Consider the following 22,044-nt stretch of genomic DNA (forward strand, 5'->3'; position numbering starts at 1 on the left):
AGAATACGCTACTAAATAACCAAGAGATCACTGAAGGAATCAAAGAGGAAATCAAAAAATACTTAGAAACAAATGACAATGGAAACCTATGGGATGCAGCAAAAGCAGTTCTAAGAGGGAAGTATATAGCAATAAAATCCTACCTCAAGAAACAAAAAAATCTCAAACAACCTAACCTTACACCTAAAGCAATTAGAGAAAGAAGATCAAAAAAAAACACAAAGTTAGCCAATGGAAAGAAATCATAAAGATCAGATCAGAAATAAATAAAAAAGAAATGAAGGAAATGATAGCAAAGATCAATAAAACTTAAAGCTGGTTCTTTGAGAAGAAAAACCAAATTGATAAACCATTAGCCAGACTCATCAAGAAAAAAAGGGAGAAGACTCAAATCAACAGAATTAGAAATGAAAAAGGAGAAGTATCAACTGACACTGCAGAAATACAAAGGATCATGAGAGATTACTACAAGCAACTCTATGCCAATAAAATGGACAACCTGGAAGAAATGGACAAATTCCTAGAAAAGTACAACCTTCCAAGACTGAACCAGGAAGAAATAGAAAATATAAACAGACCGATCACAAGTAATGAAATTGAAACTGTGATTAAAAATCTTCCAACAAACAAAAGCCCAGGACCAGATGGCTTCACAGGCGAATTCTATCAAACATTTAGAGAAGAGCTAACACCTATCCTTCTCAAACTCTTCCAAAATATAGCATAGGGAGGAACACTCCCAAACTCATTGTACGAGGCCACCATCACCCTGATAACAAAACCAGACAAAGATGTCACAAAAGAAGAAAACTACAGGCCAATATCACTGATGAACATAGATGCAAAAATCCACAGAAAATACTAGCAAACAGAATCCAACAGCACATTAAAAGGATCATACACCATGATCAAGGGGTTTATCCAAGACCTGCAAGGATTCTTCAATATATGCAAATCAATGTGATACACCATATTAACAAATTGAAGGATAAAAAGCATATGATCATCTCAATAGATGCAGAAAAAGGTTTCAACCAAATTTAACACCCATTTATGATTAAAACTCTCCAGAAAGTAGGCATAGAGGGAACTTACCTCAACATAATAAAGGCCATATATGACAAACCCACAGCCAACATCATTCTCAACGGTGAAAAACTGAAATTATTTCCACTAAGATCAGGAACAAGACAAGGTTTCCCACCCTCACCACTATTATTCAATGTAGTTTTGGAAGTTTTAGCCACAGTAATCAGAGACAAAAAAGAAATAAAAGGATCCAAATCAGCAAAGAAGAAATAAAACTGTCATTGTTTGCAGATGACATGATACTATACATAGAGAATCCTAAAGATGCTACCAGAAAACTACTAGAGCTAATCAATGAATTTGGTAAAGTAGAAGGATACAAAATTAATGCATAGAAATCTGCTGCATTTCTATACACTAATGATGAAAAATCAGAAAGAGAAATTAAGGAAACACTCCCATGTACCACTGCAACAAAGAGAATACAATTCCTAGGAATAATCCTACCTAAGGAGACAAAACACCTGTATGAAGAAAACTATAAGACACTGAGGAAAGTAATTTAAGATGATACAAACAGACGGAGAGATATACCATGTTCTTGGATTGGAAGAATCAACATTGTGAAAATGACTATAGTACCCTAAGCAATCTACAGATTCACTGCAATCCCTATCAAACCACCAATGGCATTTTTCACAAAACTAGAAGATAAAGTTTCACAATTTGTATGGAAATACAAAAGACCCCAAATAGCTAAAGCGATCTTGAGAAAGAAAAACAGAGCTGGAGGAATCAGGCTTCCTAACTTCAGACTATACTACAAAGCTGTAGTAATCAAGACAGTATGGTACTGGCACAAAAACAGAAATCTAGATCAATGGAACAGGATAGAAAGCCCAGAGATAGACCCACGTACATATGGTCACCTTATCTTCGATAAAGGAGGCAAGAATATACAATGAAGAAAAGACAGCCTCTTCAATAAGTGGTGCTGGGAAAACTAGACAACTACATGTGAAAGAATGAAATTAGAACACTCCCTAACACCATACACAAAAATAAACTCAAAATGCATTAAAGACCTAAATGTAAGGCCAGACACTATAAAACTCTTAAAGGCAAACATAGGCAGAACACTCTATGACATAAATCACAGCAAGATCCTTTTTGACCCACTTCCTAGAGAAATAGAAATAAAAACAAAAATAAAGAAATGGGACCTAGTGAAACTTAAAAGTTTTGCATAGCAAAAGAAACCAGAAACAAGACAAAAAGACAACCCTCAGAATGGGAGAAGATATTTGCAAATGAAGCAAGTGACAGAGGATTAATCTCCAAAATATACAAGCAGCTGATTCAGCTCAATATCAAAAAAACAAACAACCCAATCCAAAAATGGGCAGAAGACCTAAATAGACATTTCTCCAGAGAAGATATACAGATTGCCAACAAATACATGAAAGGATGCTCAACATCACTAATCATTAGAGAAATGCAACAGAAAACTACAATGAGGTGTCACCTCACACCAGTCAGAATGGCCATCATTAAAAATTCCACAAATAATAAATGCTGGAGAGAGTGTGGAGAAAAGGGAACCCTCCTACACTGTTGGTGGGAATGTAAATTGATACAGCCACTATGGAGAATAGTAGGAGGTTCCTTAAAAAACTAAAAATAGAACTACCATATGACCTAGCAATCCCACTACCAGGCATATACCCTGAGAAAACCGTAACTCAGAGTCATGTACCACAATGTTCACTGCAGCAGTATTTACAATAGCCAGGACACTGAAGCAACCTAAGTGTCCAACGACAGATGAATGGATAAAGAAGATGTGGCACATCTATACAATGGAATATTACTCAGCCACAAAAAGAAATGAAATTGAGTTATTTGTAGTGAGATGGATGGACCTAGAGTCTGTCATACAGAGTGAAGTAAGTCAGAAAGAGAAAAACAAATACTGTATGCTAACACATATATATGGAATCTAAAAAAAAAAATGCTTTGAAGAACTTAGGGCAGGCCAGGAATAAAGATCTAGACGTAGAGAGTGGACTTAAGGACACGGGGAGGGGGAAGGGTAAGCTGGGCCAAAGTGAGAGAGTGGCATGGACTTATATACACTACCAAATGTAAAATAGATAGCTAGTGGGAAGCAGCCGCATAGCACAGGGAGATCAGCTCGGTGCTTTGTGATGACTTAGCGGGGTGGGGTAGGGAGGGTGGGAGGGAGACGCAAGAGGGAGGGGATATGGGGATATATGTATATATATATAGCTGATTCACTTTGTTACACAGCAGAATCCAACACAACAATATAAAGCAATTATACCCCAATAAAGATGTTAAAAAATATATAGAAAGATCAATGTTTTTCATGTGGGAAATCCCCTATGTTTGACCCTTCCATGTCTGTACTTGTCTGTACTCCATGGCTGCTCCCATTCTATACAGGCTACCTTGGGGTGAGGTTTGTGGTGGCAGGTGGGGGGGGATGAAGATGCCTTTCCTGCACATTAAATTAGTTATAAAAACAAAAGTGAAAGTTGAAAATAACCACATCAAAATTTCATGTGTTCTTGTCTGGATAATTCCTACTGGCATTTTAGGGTCATTTTCCCAGGAAACTGTCTCTGAAGCCCTTTCCCCCTTACCTATCCTGTACTTACAGTGATTACATCATTTGCCCAAGTAAATCATTACTCATTTCTCAACCTAGGCACCGTGGGCATTTGGGGACAGATAATTCCTTGTGGGGGGGGTGCTACCTTGTGCATTGTGGGAGGTTAGCAGCATCTCTGGCCCCACCCACTAGATGCCAGTAGCATCACCACAGGTGTGACAAGCAAAAACGTTCCCAGACCTCGAGACAGGGCAAACTGCTGCCCCATCTCAGGTTGAGAATCACAGCATTAGCCTGAGATCTCAGGGTGAGGATTCTGTCTCATTTGTCTCCATAGTAAAGTAAGGCCCTCAAGAGACAGCCTTGATGAAATGAATTGAAGGAACAGTTGACAAAGTACCGCTACTCTCCAACAGTAAATCGGTTCTAAACACTTCTCAAAAGAACAAAGTGTGCTTTAAACTCTTACTTTAATATGATTATTTTTTTACAGTTGAGGTCCATGAAGGCACAAATGCAATGAGGATTTCTAACCTTGGGACTTACAAGTTAAATTCAGAACATCACAAGGCAACATAAACATCTCGGGAAGAATTACCTTTAAAGGAGGACATGAAAAACACTCCAAATTGTGTTTCACAAAAAGACCTAAGCTCTCTTTGGAAACTCCAGAAGCAGCCTGTGTGGCTTTGAATCCTAGCAGTGCTATTTACTAACTGTAAATCGACAAGTTATTTCATACTTCTGTGCCTCTGTTTCCTCATCTGTAAAATGGGAATGATGTTAGAGCCTATCTTATAGGGTTGTTATGAGAACTAAATGAGTAAATATTTGTACAATACTTAGAGTCATGCTTGGTGAGCACTTTGTGTTCTAAAGAAATGAAATCACCCCTTATTGGGATTTGTATTTAATTTATAGAGTCAGAATTTCAAAATGACCATGATTATCATGTAACCACCTATATCCTTCTCCCAATGATTTGTCTATGGTTTCAGTCTAGGTAATTGTCACAAATTATTATATGACATAACACAATATATAACGTTGTACATTTTCTGTGATATTCTTAAAGGGAAAATTTAAAGTATATTATCCATTTTCATAGATTACCATTATTTAAAATTAATAATATTACTTAAATAACTCAAATCAAATATGTGCCTTTGTGTGTAGAGGTGAACTGTAAAAATCACTTTTGTCAGCATTCTTTCTTACCCTCTCCCTCATCCCACATTATAATCCATTGTCATTAGTTGTCCTTTTAAATACAAAGGGCAGTGACAGATGCACTATAATCCTAATCAATTCCATATCTCCATAAAACAGTACTGAACAAGGTGAATGCCCTTGTCTTATACATGTTGTGATTAGTTACTATTTATTAACAACATAAGTTAGGCAGATCTAACATTAAATTAGAAATTCAGAGATCATCTTGGGCATCAAGGCCCTATGTTAGCAGTCTGAGAAAATGTCCCAAACCCAAATGCTAATAGAACATGCCACTTCTTAAAAATCTCATTCAGGAGCTTTGATTTGCTGCAATTTGCCTTAAAGGTGACAAACTTTGCAAGGTATTGTGATACCTTGGCTATGCCTCCATTTTGAGATGGTTAATTTCATCCAGGTACTTAGACTTGCAATTAGCTTTTCATTACTCACAGGGGAAATTATTTTTCAATTACAAATTCAATCAAAACACATAAAAACAGAATTATAGTTGTGGTTGCTAAGTAACAGAGACTGCACTGTTCTGACTTGCAGTAACAAATATTTACAGACAGCTACTGTGTACTGGCGCTGTCAGAGTTGCAGAAGCAATGGTGGGGCATGGTCACCATTCTGGAGGTTCACACCTTCACTAAAGACAGCAAACCTGTCTGGTTTCCGAGACCTGAACATGAGAGCCACACATCCACATATGCCCAGCCAGGCATCAGTCCTCCCAGCCACGGACATCCTTAGTACAATCTATTTTTTCAAGCCAATGAAAAGTTAACACTGCTCAACAACTCTCCAAGAGTAAATCGGGACCCAGGATATTAATTGTCTGTCCACACAGGAGAGAAACTTCCAGACAAAAAAAGGTGAGTAAAATTCTTGTGGGTAACATTTACAGGAGACCTTCAGCTCTCTTGTTTTCATTTGCCTACCTGGCAGAAGCTAAGTGCCCTCTGGCTATGATTCCCGTTAGGATTCTGCATTAGCTCAGCATTTCAAATATGCATGAGAAATGTAGAGCCCACAAAGCTTTAAAAATAAAACATGAGACCAGCTCTATTACTGTGTCTGCAGTGCACGAGGAAGAAAATGAATAAAATCACAACCCCTTATTGCTCTCCAGGCATTAATCACAATATACCATGTGAGTGGGTGAGTGTCTAATTAACTGCTCATCAATCTCAAAGTTTTAAAAGTGCTGTCACTGCCCTCAGGCTGGAAGTCTTCCTTCAGCCTGCTTTCAGGAAATCTTGTCTTGAAGGAACTCATAAGGGAAGGCAAAGAAATTCCATGGGTGTTCCTTCAGCCAAGCTACCTCCATCTCTGCCCTACCTACTCTGCCTGTTTCTTTTGATCACCCCGCTGGGACTACTCCTTTGGCCTCTGTTCTACCCACTGCTCCTGCGCCCTGAGAATTTCAGCTCACATACCTCCAGCCAAATGCTTTTCTTATTTCATAATATTTTTGGAGACATAGCCGTCCTAAGAATTATTCCAATGATAACAACCTCCTGCCACTGTAACCAATTTTACACAAGCTGGGCCCTTATCAAGAGCACTGTGGTGTCTGGCGTTGTTGCATTCCCACATGTTTATGCAGTACTGTCTTTTGGGTATGTCTGTATGAATCCTGCTATGGGCTGAATCAGAAATGGGTCATGGGTTCTACAAGAGAAGGCTTCCTAATTTTTCTGGCTGACACTACCTTATTATGCAGAACTTTTTATCTTGAAATGATTTCTATACTGGCTAATCTATATCATGGCTGAAAGTTTTTTTTTTTAAAGTCGACTTGGATGGAAAAGTCCAGAACTTAGTCAGGGCACCTTAGATCACATGCAGCAGTGAGCAGATAAAGCTTTACCACCCATGTGTTTGAGATTCAAAGCTTTACCCACTCAGATACATATGTCATCCAATGAATAGAACTGCACAATCAGAAGCGGTTTGCTCCTACAATCCTGATTTAAAAATACGGAATGAAATTTTCATTCTCGGTTTACAATGTAATCCTTGATTTATATTTTAAAAGTCTACGCTACTAGAACTAATGAGTAAGTGTAGAAAGACTGCAGGATGCAAATGAACAATATACAACAACAACAACAAAAAATACTAGCAATGAACAATTGGAGACCGAAACAATAAAAAAAAGTTCTATTTAGAATAGCACCACGAAACATGAAATTCTTAAGTACTTTCAAGTACGCGTATTACCCATATGCTGAAAACTACAAGTTAGGGTTAAAAAAAAAAATCAAAAGAGACCTAAACAGAGACATGTACCATGTTTATGAATCAGAAGTCTTGTTACTGTTAAGATATCAATTCTTCCCTAACTGATCTATAGAGTCAACACAATCCAAATCAATACTCCGGTAGGAGTTTAAACATTGATATCAACAAGCTGTTTTTAAATTTATATGGAAAGGCAGAGGAACTAAAATAGCCAAAACAATCCTGGCAAAGAAGAACAAAGTTGGAGGACTCACACTACTGGATTCCAAGACATACACAAAGCTAAGTAATCAAGTGCCATATTGGTGAAAGGATAGACACACAGATAAATGGAACAGAACAGAGAGTCCAGAAATAGACTCATGCATATATGGTCAACTGATTTACAATATAAGTGCAAAGGCAATTCAATGAAGAAAGTATAGTCTTTTCAACATGGTGGTCAACCAATGGGATATTGCTAAGCAAAAAATGAATCTTGAGCCATACTTTTTATCTTCTAAAAAATTAACTTGAAATGGATCATCAACTTACACATAAAACATAAAACTGAAATTTCCAGAAGAAAAACAAAGGAGAAAATAGTTGTGACCTTACGTTAGGCAAAATTTCTTAGGTGTGACATTAAAAACATGAAAAAAAAATGATAAACTGCACTCCAATAAAATTCAAAACTTCTGCGAAAGACATTGTTAAGAGATTGAAAAAATAAGCTACAGACTGGCAAAAAATATAAAAACTCAATAAGAAAACAAACAACCAAATTTTAAAAATAGGCAAAAACCTCAGACACTTTACTAGAGAAGATATATGAATGGCAAATAAGCACATGAAAAGACACTCAACGCCATTACTCATTAAGGACATACAAATTTAAATCACAATGAGAAACACTAGACACCTATTAGAATGGTTAAAAACAAAACAAAACAAAAACTGACAACACCAAGTACCAACAAAGATGTGGAGCAACTGGAACTCTCATACATCGTTGGTGGTAATACAAAATGGTATGGTCACTTTGGAAATGTTTGGTGGTCTCTGATAAAGTTCAAATATACTTATCATATGCACCCCACAATCCCATTCCTAGGAACTTACCCAAAAGAAATGAACACTTATGCACACACAAAAACTTGAATATGAATGTTTATAGGGGTGTTATAGCCACCCAAAGTGGCAACAACTCAAATGTTCTTCATCTGGTGAATGGATAGACAAATTGTAGTGTATCCACACAACGGAATACTACTGAGCAATTATACTGGTTGATACACGCAACACGGATGAACACGGATGCATTAGTGAAACAAAGGCAGACTCGAAAGGCTACATACTGTTTGATTTCACTTATATAGCATTCTGGAAAAGGCAAAACTATGGGTACAAGAACCAGATCAGTGGTTGCCAAGGTTGAGAGTAGGTTGATGACAAAGGTGAACAAGGGAGTTTTTTTAGGTGATGGAGCTGTTCTATATCTTGGTTGTGGTGGTGGTTACATGATTGTAGGCATTTATCAAAACTCAAAGAACTGTACAATGAAAATAGTGAATTTTGCTTTATAAATATACAGAACACCTTGACTTAAAGAAAATATAGATTTAAAAATTCAACTGGGATGATTTCACTTACATATGGAATCTAAAAAACAAAATAAGCAAATATATCTAAACAGAAACAGAGTCATAGATACAGAAAACAAATAGGTGGTGGCCAGATGGGAGGGGGGTGGAGGGAGGAGAGAAATAGGTAAGGGAGATTAAGGGGTACAAATCTTCGTTTACAGAATTATGAGTCACAGGTATAAAATGTACAGTATGGGGAATATAGTCAATAATTATGTAATATCTCTGTATGGCGACAGATGACAACCAAACTTACTGTGTGATCATTTTGAAATGTATAGAAATATAGAATCACTATGTTATATACCAGGAACTAACATAGAGTTGTAGGTCAATTATACTTCAAAAACAAACAAACTTACAGAAAAAAGATCAGATCTGTGGCTACCTGAGGTGGGGGGAGGGGGGATTGGATGAAGGTGATCAAAAGGTACAAACTTCCAGTTATAAGATAAATAAGTAGTAGAGATGTAATGTACAAAATGATAAAGATAATTATACTGCTGTATGTGTCACATATCTGAACACTGTTGAGAGTAAATCGTAAGAGTTCTCATCACAAGGAAAATTTTATTTTTCTATTTCTTTAATGCTGTATCTATATGAGATGGTGAATGTTCACTAAACCTATTGTGGTAAACATCTCATGATTATGTAAGTCTAACCATTATGCTGTACACTTTAAACGTATACAGTGCTGTATGTCAATTATATCTCAATAAAACTGGGGGAAAAAACAACAAAAGCCATGATTAGAGAATCAAAGATCTATGAGTATGCAAGAAAATTCAATTGGGGAAAAAGATAATGTAATATAATACAATTAACAATAAAAATTATTTCTTTTAAAAAATGCCACCTTACTAGTAAAAATACTCTTGGTTAAAACTAAGAGGGAAAACTCAGGATGAGGTGGTGGTGCAATAGTTCTGAGTTGGATGAAGCCTTGGTGTGCATCAGACATGCTGAGGAGAAAACACTGCTTTTCCAATTCATTGCCTTTAAAGAATTACAACCAGGACTTCCCTGGTGGCGCAGTGGTTAAGAATCTGCCTGCCAACGCAGGGGACACAGGTTCAAGCCCTGGTCCGGGAAGATCCCACATGCCGCGAAGCAACTAAGCCTGCATGCCACAACTACTGAGCCTGCGCTCTAGAGCCCTTGAGTGGCAACTACTGAGACCATGTGCCGCGTCTACTGAAGACCGTGCACCTAGAGCCCGTGCTCCGCAACAAGAGAAGCCACCACGATGAGAAGCCCGTGCACTGCAACACGGAGTAGCCCCCACTTGCCGCAACTAGAGAAAGCCTGCATGCAGCAATGAAGACCCAGCGCGGCCAAAAATAAAATAAAATAAATTTATATATATATATATATTAAAAAAAAAGAATTACAACCAAACTACCCATTCTTCTCGTAAACGCTCACAAATGGCATTTTGTGCTTGTTTGTTTTTGAGTCCAAATAGCCAGTTCCTGCAATTTGTGATTTAAAGAGTTCTTTGCTCTTCTACCCACTTAAGCAACCCCACAGTAATGCTCTCCTTCAACATTCAGAGATCATTCCTTAACGCAAATCTACCTTCATATAGGAATCCCAGAGTAACCAGCTTATGAACGCAGAAATATATATGTCTACAGAATCAGCAAGCCTATGGTTATTTATATACTATTCTAATATATATCGGTGTGTCCTTATCTTGATAAAAGTTTTCCTCATCATTACTTTCCTCTTAAACTATCTTTTCTTTTCTTTTTTTTTTTTGGCTGTGTTGGGTCTTCATTGCTGCGCACGGGCTTTCTCTAGAGCACAGGCTCATTAGCTGTGGTGCACGGGCTTAGTTGCTCTGTGGCATGTGGGATCTTCCTGGACCAGGGCTCGAATCCATGTTCCCTGCGTTGGCAGGCGGATCCTTAACCACTGCGCCAGGGCTCAAATCCATGTCCCCTACATTGGCAGGCAGATTCTTAACGACTGTGCCACCAGGGAAGTCCCTAAACTACCGTCTTTTCTATGTCAAATGCAGAATGTATGAGAAAAAAATGTTGGACTGCAAGTTATGAGGACTGCAGTTTTAAAGTCAGTTTAGCCCATAACTAGCTCTGTAGCCTTGGAAAAATGACTCACCTCCTGTAACTAATATTTATTTCCAGCTCTGACCTCTCTTCAGGGCTTTAGTTAGGAAACTTCAAATTCCTACAGACACATAGAACCTCTAATGCACATTTAGTTGTTCAGAGATATTGATTACATTGGTATCTTTTATTGTTACTTAAATTATAATTATTTTATTTGTTCATTTATGCTTCATTTCTTCAGTTAGATTTCTCCAGCCAGATTAGACACTCTCTGAGGGGAGGGAGTTATTCATCTTTGTCTCCTTATATCATCTATTACATAGTGAAGGCTCAAATATTTCAGGTTGCAGATATAACTACTTGAGCTTACATATTCTAGTTTGCTGATATAATCATTTGTCTTTGCAAAAAATACAGCTGAGTTTGACATACTCATGGAGCTCTACAGGGCCCTCCCTGACCACTCATGCTCTGGTCCCCCACAATGCCTTCTCCCACTAACCCATCCACACCCCATCACTGTCTATAGCCTCAGTTTGTTTTACTTTTTTAACATAGCTTAACACTCTCTGAGATAATCTCTCCTTCTCCCTCTTTTTCTCTCACTCATTCTCTCTTTTTCCCAATCTATTGTCTGAAGCTTCCCACTAGGATTTAAGCTCCATGACTGATCATGGTCACCATAATATACTTACAGCCTGGACCCATGCCTGGCATATAGTAGGTACTCAATAAGTACTTACTGAATTGTTGTTGAACTCGCCGCTCAATATAGTGATAACTATTAGACACTGAACAATCAAAGAAGCAAAAATACTTCACATGATTTACCTGTAAAGAGGTTCTACAAGGTCTTTTTCAAGAAAATCATGATCGTTCTTGACAGCCACAATGTTGATGGGAAATTGTGAGTCTGAAAGAGACAAAGAGAGACAAAGGAGTTTATATGCCTTGTTTTATCTGAATGGGCACCAATATCTTCAGGCCACCATGTTTCTGTACTCATGGCTCATCTTAACAGCAGTTACTCCCCATTGACAGGTGTGTTGGTAATGTTTAGAGAGCAGAAATTTTTACTTTTATCCCAATAAACGCTTTTAAGAATACAAAAAAGTGTGAAATATGAAAATAACCAAGTGTTTGACCTTGGATAGGACTGCACACCAAGTGCCTGCATTTTTATAGCTCATCACTGTCACAGACTTTTGCCTGTATGGAGAACTTTCCCACTCTCACCATCCACCTAAGGTGGAGGTTGCTGACTTCTGTCCTGATCAGTTCATCAAATACTTAGTTTGGCAGATTTTTTTTTTTTCCTTCAGAAAGGAAAATACCGTAAGTATTTTATTTTGTAACAAAATCTTGAGTCACTTTGGAGTGTCAGCAAAATACTCAAACAACTGATTCTATCCAATAAAAAAGGAGAAATTCCAACATTGTAACTTTTCTCCCACAGACTACTCATGCCAGATTTGGAGGTCATGGGCAATGCTCAGGTCACAGTGTTAATTTTAGGTACCTCATTTGTGGAGGTAAAAATCTGGAGATCATTGGAATAAAGTCCATGGCCAAATCTAACCATCAATGTTGGTCCATTATCATCATCATCATCCTACCATTCTTTCTCTTTCTCATCTTATATTTGACATTTGTCAATCATAATAAATCTAAGGGTACCAATTTTCTTATTGCAAGTTGAAAAGAGAAACAATTCCTCTTCTGGTGAAAAAAAGTGAATTCCAGAGTGAATTCTAGACAGTTCCTGAATGTAGACTGTCTCATTCTGCTAGAGAGGGAGTTAATGTGTAGTCACGAGGAACACAGGCATGGAAGCCCAGTTGCTCTGGCTTTAAGTCATGGCTCTGCTACTCACTAGCTGTAGACTGTGGGCAAATCACTTAACCTCCTCTGGGACTCTGTTTCCTCATCTGTAAAATGGGGATGATGATAATTATAATACCTCCCCTATGGTGTTGTGAATATTAAATGAATAGTACATGTACAGTGTTTTGAACAGTAGCTGGCACCTAGTAAGCTCTATAAAAGTATTTGTTCTTATTCTTATTACATCCATTAAATGCATATGGCTTAAACACAATATGACAAGCCCATCCCACTTATGAGATATCTTTACTGCTTAGTCATTTATAGACTCTTCACATTTAAATTGGATAGTATTTTGAGTGCACATTACAGTAGAAAATCTATCTCATGAAGGAGCATTCTGACTCTTCTACTTTATAATCTTGTAAAAGTCACTTAACCTTTTTGGGTCTCTCATAATCAGTGCATTGCTGGTGGGGGTGGGGGAATAGCGGCTGCTTAGACCAAAACGGTAAGACCCTCCTCCTTGTCTAAAAGGCTATGGTTTTTTGAAAGCTTTTATCAGAGACCTTAGACTTCACAGCACATTCAGAATTTAAGTGAGAGAAGTAGAAGGTTTTTTGTTTGTTTGTTTTTTAATATAAAACTGAGCTTCTAGGTGAACAGATGAGATTCACCAGTGAGTAAAGGTTAATTTTGTTGATTCTTTCCACCCTACATGAATTTTACGTCATCAGGAACAGAAGTCTACACTGTCTAGTGTGCTACATGTGCTCAGTTTACCCCTAAAGATTCACTCTCCACTTTTTTGTAAACTGCTTTGTGCCCCAGGATCAGCTGTGGATGGCATTCAAGGGGATCCATGCCCTCTGCTTCCTTTTGTGTTTGGCCAATGGGAAGCCCTGGCTGGAGGTGGAGGGAGGCAGGAGTGTGAGGTCAGGGCATTTACTCTCCTGGTTGTCTCCAGGGGAGGCGGCCATCACCAGCTGTGTCCTCCACTCCTAGGGCCTGCTCTGACATCCTCTCTCCTTCTGGGTTCTGGCACCCTCTCCCTCCATTTATGGCTTTGGGCCTAGGGTAGTGACAGCTCTGCTGCTACAAGCTCTGGGCTCCTGGACTGTTCCTCGTGGTTTCCTATGCCCTGCCCACATCTTTGCAATGAACACTTTTAGAAATAAATCCCCCTCAGATTGTCTTGAGTATGCTTACTGCTGGGATCCTGACTAATTCACTATACGACTATCCAGGAAGCAGATGCTTTGGTTATAATTTTAGGTATCAGTAAGATAAAGGTGAGTACGTTTATTAACTGTCAAAACATCAATGGAAGTAAGTATGATGCTGGCAATAGAAGCACCGTACTTAAAACCCTGAAAAATAACATCCGATCCATGTTACATCTTAAGCATTTTCAGGTTAAGTAAACAGAACTCAAGAAAAGTCTCAAGATAAATTAGTTTTGTGATTTCTAGGAAATTTATCAACAATTCATTTATTGTACTTTCAAGAAAACAGAGAGTGAAGAAAAAACACGGAAAGGGATAAGGAAGGAAGTGCAGAAAAGCTGCTGTTGGCAGAACACTGGAAGGAAAAGGCAGAGCTGGGATCAGCGGTAGAGGTGAGAAGCAGAAAGAGCAAAGCAAGAAGTAAAGAAGGGAGAAGCGGGGAGGGGCCCAAGGTGAGGCAGGCTCAGGAAGCAAGCCTCATTTCTAAATCGGCATCAGGATAAGCCCTGGGCATTGCAAAGGTGGAGGCAAGGAGGAAAAATGGTTGAGAAAGATTTGGAAGTCAAAACACACCACAGGACACATTGTGAATTTATTCTCTTTATGAAGAGAGAAGAAAAGCCCAACTTACCCTCATATAACTGAGCGTACTGCGGAAACCCGGCAGCGCGGAGCCAGTCACATGCTTCCTTCGCCTCAATTTCTGAAAAATACAACAAAGGGAAATGTGTGAGTCCAACGGCCACCCACTGGTCTCTACCTCCACAATGAATGAGGAACTGGTGAGCACTGTGCATGTTATTACAAAGCAAAATTGTTCTCACGTAAGTCTGTGTAAGTAGCCTACCCAGAAATGGGTATAAAGTGAACAGGTATCACAAAGGTACTTGTTACGTGTCTGCTAAGCTTAACTTCAATGCTGATCCATAAGTATTTGGATAATAGCAAAACCACAGACTACAGAACACAAAGGCTGGGTTTCAGGGAGGGAAAAATGTCTTATTTATACACTAGGGAAACAGGGGACTAAGGAGAAGGTGGAAAAACTTCCTTATGATTTTTTTTTAATAAATTGTTTTAAACTTTCAAAGATAAAGCTAAGACTATTTATTCTACATTCCTTTATTCTTTTACTCTGGGGATAATGAAAGAACGAATACAACTGGGCAGTTGGTGAAAATGTATTTTCTCATAAAGAAAGGTATTAACAAAAATCCAGTGTGTTACTATTTCTTTAATTTTACTAATGGCTTTAATTCCAAATGCCTTGTAATAAGATGTGCATTCATCAAGCACATTCTAATGATTTTCAAGCTGCTGAGTGCTGCATGGAACAGTAAAGCTGGTTACCTGGAACTGAGACATGTGTTTGATGGCGCTGCTAGGATCTCTGAGGGCCAGCCCCAAGAGGTTGATATGTCCTTTGGGTGACCGATTTTGGTGTGGACATACCAAGAGTGCACGGGACCACCTGCCTGGAGAACTTGGGAGGGAGATGGGGAGAGTCTACAGTATGTGAACCCGGTCACTTTTCGACCTCGTGAATCCTGGATCACTTCCCAACCACAACTCTGTTAGATAAATATGAATGCAGGGGAAAAGAAGTTCATCTGTCAAAAGTCCAGTTTCTCCAAACAAAATTAAACAGCCGATTATAACAGGTCTCTACCCAGGCCTCTTCCTCTGCTGTTGGGAGGGAGCCCGGTCAGGCCATTGTATTTCCATTTACTCTGACGTTCGTTTTCCCCTGTAGCCAAAGTTGGAGAGTACCAGGTGTTCTTGGGATCACTTCATAAAAACGATCCACGCTAGCATCAGCAGTGGGCCAGAGACTGCAACCTACTTTGAAAGCTCAGTGTCTTTGCAGCATAATGTTCAATGTGACAGAGCCATCTGGTCTATGTTAGGAGAACAGACCAAAGGCCAGAACATCCACAGGCTCCAAAGGGAAGAGCAAAAGCCTAAAGCCCCGTCCCACTGATCTGGCTGGATATGGGTTGAGATATGTTATTAAATCCAGGGAAACAGGGCCTGTGGTGGCCCCTGTCCCAGAGTCTCTGCTTCTTTTGGCATCCCCTAATCGACTGTCATTCCAGAGACTGATGATTTCTAAATCTTGGGTTTTTTCTCTGACATGAGGGTTTTTTTTACATACTTACTACCAGCACAGACCTAATAGGTCTCATTCCTGCCTTGTACACATCATTCGGAAATATCTGGGGCACCGAGCTGGAAATAAAAGCATTTCTATGAGGAGGGGTGAGACCCACAAGTGCAGTTCAAAATGAATTGGCTGGATTGTACTGTATTGGGTAACTTGGGTTTTCCCTTCGGAAGGTACAAAGCGTAATTATTGTACGTCTCTGAAGTTTTATTTAGTACTCATTTGAGAGTCCTTATGTGAAGGCTTCCACTTTGATAACTGCACAAGTACTTCAGGGGAAGTAGGAAATGCACATTCTGACTGTAACATGGAGAAAATGTGAGTCACTCCCGAGTCAAAGATAGGCTGTTGCCTTCTAAAATTTCAAGCTTCAGATTTGCTTTCTTCTTCAACATACTACAGGGGCTAGTGATGAGAAAATACCTAATTTCTAGACATGCTCTAAACAGTTATGAGTCAGCAAGTCTTAGAGAGAAGCACAGAATTCTGTTATGTGAACTACATGAATAGTAGGCCTTTTTCTATTTTATTATTGCTTTTACTATTATTGAAACGTACTGTTAAGCAGGAGAGCCCCAGAGAGACAGACCAAGAAGAACAAATGGGGGCGAACTGGAAGGCAGGAGCTCTGCCACACAGCAAGCTCAAAGGGGAGCAGGAAGTAACTTGGAAAGGAGCGTACACTCCACCAGATGCTGTGGTAAGAAGGACAGAGAGCTGGGGTAGACGTGGGCAGCAGGGGTCCTCCTGGAAAGACTCTCTTTGAAACTAGGCTCTGGCTGGGCAGGGGAAGAGGGCTCAGGCTAGCCTGGGAGATTTTATGTAAAAGGCTCCCTAGATAACTTCGTTTCGTTTTTTCATAAGAGTAACCTAGATAATGAACTGAAGCGCTACCCATACATAAACATAAATAGTCAAATCTTAACCAGAACCCAGGTAAATCAAACTCTCACATAAGCTGATTTTTTAAATGGGTTGGCATTTTGTTTTTAAGTCTCCCAGGCAAAAGACAACAAAAGCTGCAATTAGTAGGGGCTTCCCTGGTGGCTCAGTGGTTGAGAGTCTGCCTGCCGATGCAGGGGACACGGGTTCGTGCCCCGGTCCAGGAAGATCCCACATGCCGCGGAGCGGCCGGGCCCGTGAGCCATGGCCGCTGAGCCTGCACGTCCAGAGCCTGTGCTCCGCAACAGTGAGAGGCCGCAACAGTGAGAGGCCACAACAGTGAGAGGCCCGCGTACCGCAAACAAACAACAAAAAAGCTGCAATTAGTAAATAATAAATGAGAAGAAGCCACATCCCAGCCATGGTGGATGGCTCCTCCCCACCACACCCAACTTGCTGTTCGGTTTCTGAAAGGTCTCCCAAACACATTCCCCTTACTCTTAAGGGCAAAACCACCTAGTGACAAAGCAAACAAAACAATGGAGCACAATTAACCACTATCAAATGTGACTGCCCACCAAGCTGAGTTGGAGATAAAAAGAGCCTTAGGATTCCTACCTATTCCCCACAGCCCCTACTAACACCTGTCAGCCAAATGCTAATATGTTCCCCCGGGCCTATTACCCATGCAACAGCCAAAATGCCTGGAGGAGTAAGAAGGAATCATTACTGCCAGTGTCATGTTTCACAAGGCCTACATAATGAGAGCTAAATGACATTTGAGGAGAGTGTGAAAATCTCTTTTCCACTGAGCTCTTGCTTAGCCAGCACGAAATTATGTAAAAGCTTTAAGGGCCATTCAAATCACATTATGACAGTTTTATTTGTTCCCCATTTCCAACCCACACCTGGCCCTGTGGCATCTCCAGGGCTAAAAGGCAAAGCACCAACCTTCTGCAAGTCTCCTGCAGCAAATGTAAGTGTGGGGAGAAACCAGAGAATGCCCTTGACAAACTGGCCTACTGATCTCGACCATGGTTACCACATTGTAACTGGAGAAAATTCAGTCTGTTTGGCTCCGGATATGATAGGATTTCAATAGAATTTTTGTAATTATTATAAAAATCATTTCCATTTTACTCTAGAGTGAGCATCTGTTTTTGCTTGCCCAACATCCTTCCCCCCTCGCTCGGATAACAGAGCCTCTTCTGCATGGTTTAGGTGGGCCTGACACTCCTGGTCCCCTCCAACCACATTCCTTGGCCCTCTCACCACCACCCACATGGATGACCTGCTCCTTAAGAGAACCCATTCCCCTAAGTCCAAGGAAACCAAGGAGTTTTGGGATATTAAGTCAACAGTTGTTTGGGGGCTGAAATCAACTGGTTGAAAAGGGAGATATTCAGTTTTTCAATTGGTCGCTTGACCTGCACAAAAGCCAAGCAAACCTTTTCAATCAATAAATAAAGAAGATAGTTTGGCGCTTGGCATGCTCTTCCATCACATATCTGTGATTCTACTTGGGGGAAGTCACTCACTTTGCCTCAGTTGCCTTTCCTACATGCTTAGACCATGATCGGACCTCTGTCCAGAGACAGACACAGCTGAGGGAGGCTGTCTCATTGGGTGCTCGAGTTGCTGCACATCAAAGGGCATGAGAACGAAGTCACTGTGGAAATTACCATAGCCTGTGACACTGGTTTTAGAAAGTATTATCACATTTCTTAATTACATGTGCTCAGTGTTAAAAATTTATAAAAATACAGAAAGGCACAATGAAAGAAAAAAGTCAACTCTTGTCCCATCAGTTAACATAATTCAATATATGTTATTTGTCAAACTGGTAGTGATGGTAATATCTTTGGTTGACTACTTTCTGCATATAACAAAATACATTGTGAATATTTTCCCATATCATGGTATTGTTGGTAAAAATGGAAAATTTACTTTGTTTTGAGAATGATGCTTATTTTTTAAATACCTAATTTTTGAATACTGCCAATTGAGCTGACAACATCAAGGTAGCCAAGAGGAAACAGTTCAGTATGCCTTCATCAACACAGTCTGATTGTGGAGAAGGCTGGAAGTCTATGTGAGTTAAAAGAGATTTACAAGCTGTTTCTTTTTCTTTTTTTTTTTTTTTTGCAGTATGCGGGCCTCTCACTGTTGTGGCCTCTCCCGTTGCGGAGCACAGTCTCTGGAAGCGCCGGCTCAGCGGCCATGGCTCACAGGCCCAGCTGCTCTGCGGCATGTGGGATCCTCCCAGACCAGGGCGCGAACCCGCGTCCCCTGCATTGGCAGGCGGACTCTCAACCACTGCGCCAACAGGGAAGCCCTACAAGCTGTTTCTTTAAGGAAATATCACCGATGTTCGTACAGTCAGGTGGACAAGGCTCCAGAGGGCCTCAGTCAAGTAAGGAGTTGTATTGAGCGCAGCAAATTTACCGCCCAGGTTTGCAGGCCTCCTTTCTTGTTACTCTCTCATTGAATTTTTAAACTGGTGCTTCTAAAGTGCTCGGAACAGTGTGTTCTCCTACCTAAGCATGTAAATACATTTTTTTTTTAAATTTACGTTATTCTCGGCATAGCAAATACTTTTCCCATAGCTAACCCAAAGGGATACTCTTCTTTCTAAATACCCAAAGGTATTTCTAAGGGACACTCTTCTTCTAAACCAAAAATTCAAATTAGGGCCGAATTGAGTATTATTATCATCAGAAAATTAGCTGGCTAGAAGGAACCCGGTTTACCGTGGAAAGTTTAAGGCATATGTATTTATGTTCTTCTTACAAATCTCCTGGAATTTTGATGGACAAACTGGCTCCAATTTAAGTAGGTCTTAAACGTTCTTAACGTTCATTAAAAGTACTCAAGAGAAGTTGGGAAAAAAAGACAACATGGATCTCCATGTGATTTAGAAAAGTGGGCTTGAGAACAGTGTTTTGTTTTTTTCATTTAAACTGGCTGACATGGTGGGCACCCTGCTTCTGAAAGATTACGGGTGACTCAACCACCACAAGATGTCTGCAGTTGACACAATTATCACCATTAAAGCATATCCAAGGTATTAACATTTCAACAGGCTCAGGTTGTCTGCTTAGGATGGTTTGCACGGCTGAGTTAGCTTCAGTATTCACGAACTTCTTCAGACAAATGACTCCTTTGTTTTCAGATGAAACTTCTCAACTGAAGTCCCTATTTATTGAAGCTGTGTTTATTCCATAGGCTGTATTTATTCCACAGGCTAGGCCAAATTTGTCAAAACCAGCGCCAGCGTATCCATTCTGTCCATATGTGGACGAGAAGGATGCAAGCATTAATATTAGGTAGGACCATGCACTACCACCATCATCCTTCTCCTGGGAGGGCTTTAGAACCCTCATCACAGGTTCAGGAGGGAACACCAAGTTTTGTAGTAACAATAGGCTTTGATTTAGATCCCATGTCATGGCAACAGGATACATCTTTTTGCATTCTTTGAATTATATATTTATTGCAATGTGTAAAAGGCCTGAATAAGTCTTCAATGTATACCAAGTATAATATTTTCTGATGTGCATAGCATTTTATTTCCATGATATTCTAAGTTACTAATAGAATTAAAATACAGGTTATTTTAGAAATTTAAGATTATTAATCTCTGAAAATTCAGATCAGTGAACCAAGTGATAAACAGCCATTTTATCTCCCCATAACTTAAGGCAACCTTTTTTCTGATGTGTAGAAAAATATCTTGCACTCAGCTAATATATAACTGTAGAAGAAAGAAACAGGAAGATGTATATATCCTCAGGACACCTAATTGTACTCAGTTAAGATGGAGAATCATGGCTGGGTTTATGTGTACTATTTTCCTGAAAGCAAGAGTAACAGACATGCTGAGACATACTATTCCATCACCAATTCTTAACACTAGCCTTATTTCTCAGGTTGTGAAGTATCTTCTGCAAGCTGGATTCATAGCAAATCTAGCCACCTAAAAGTAATTTCTATTAGAGTGAAAAAAAATCAAGCAAATTCTATACCTAAATAGAAGGTCTATTCTTAGTCACTCAAGGGTTGTTTTTAATCTCTCTTTTTCAGCCTTTTTGGGGAAAACATATAATATATATAATTTATTATTTGTTTACTATTAAATTTTTAATATGATTATAAATTAAATTATATATTTAACATAAATTATACACAACCATAAATTTAAAATTCTAAATAAAATTATATATTTTATATAATTATAAATTTATAATGAAAACACACACACACTGTAATACGTTCCTAATGAGTCCCTGCTCTTTCCAGCTGCCAGGGAACTTGCAGTTCTCATCCAACTGGGAAGCATGTACCTTCCCATCCCACTGATGTCCGGCTTGGCCACAATGACCCACTCTGGCTAATGAAACGTGGGCAGAAGTAATGAATGCGAGTGTCAAGCAAAACTCTTCAAAAGCCATCACCTAGTTCTGCCAGCTCTCCTACCCTCCCCTTGACCATGAAGCTGGTATGTCTCAGAGGCTATTCTTCAGCCTGGGTCCTGGAATGACGACACAGGGAACAAAGCCACAGCAGAGCAGCTGCTGACACGTTATGTGAGCAAGCAATAAACTTGTGTTGCTTTATGCCACTACAATTTGGGGGACAACATGTGACAGTGGCATAATCTAGCTTAAGCTAGTTTAGCACAGCTGCCAGCTGTGCCTTTTATAGATGAAGCATAGGGATGCACTACAAACTTTTATTTCAACTTGAGGCTGTTCCTGGATATCCGTTAGTGTGTCAGAAAGGAACACAGTCAGTCTCCATAATAATTTCTGCCTGGAATTCTGCTTCTCTGCCTACAGTGCCTGGCCTGTATGAAATGTCAAAATGTAAACAATTCTTTCACGCCCATCTGTCACATGGATCCACACATGAGTGTGTGTGCACACACATTACAAACACACACTTTTTCTCTCACCTACACATACACACTTACATCACAGAAAATCGAAAGTTCAGTTGCAACTGAACAAGGAACAGAAATACTATTCTCCATGCCCATATTCCTAATAGTATGAAAACAAGAACAAAGATCACAAACCTCTCCCCCACACCCCCGCAATCAATCTCAAAGAAAAGGAAA

The 22,044-nt window shown here is 39.5% G+C and overlaps 1 protein-coding gene across 6 annotated transcripts in view; it reads right to left on the bottom strand.

The window, feature by feature from the left end:
- STARD13 (StAR related lipid transfer domain containing 13) overlaps window positions 1-22,044 on the bottom strand; it is a gene marked incomplete at its 5' end in the record, with an annotated part of 222,351 nt that overhangs the window by 54,085 nt on the left and 146,222 nt on the right. For all 6 annotated transcript variants that reach the window (XM_082859468.1, XM_082859470.1, XM_082859467.1 and 3 more), the window contains 2 exons: window positions 11,661-11,742; window positions 14,511-14,582. In XM_082859468.1, coding sequence (XP_082715594.1) covers window positions 11,661-11,742; window positions 14,511-14,582 — 154 coding nt within the window. The remainder of the gene's footprint in view (window positions 1-11,660; window positions 11,743-14,510; window positions 14,583-22,044) is intronic.

The sequence above is a fragment of the Leucopleurus acutus genome (genome assembly GCF_964270905.1).
Source record: "Leucopleurus acutus genome assembly, chromosome: 18".
Classification (NCBI taxonomy): Eukaryota; Metazoa; Chordata; class Mammalia; order Artiodactyla; family Delphinidae; genus Leucopleurus; species Leucopleurus acutus.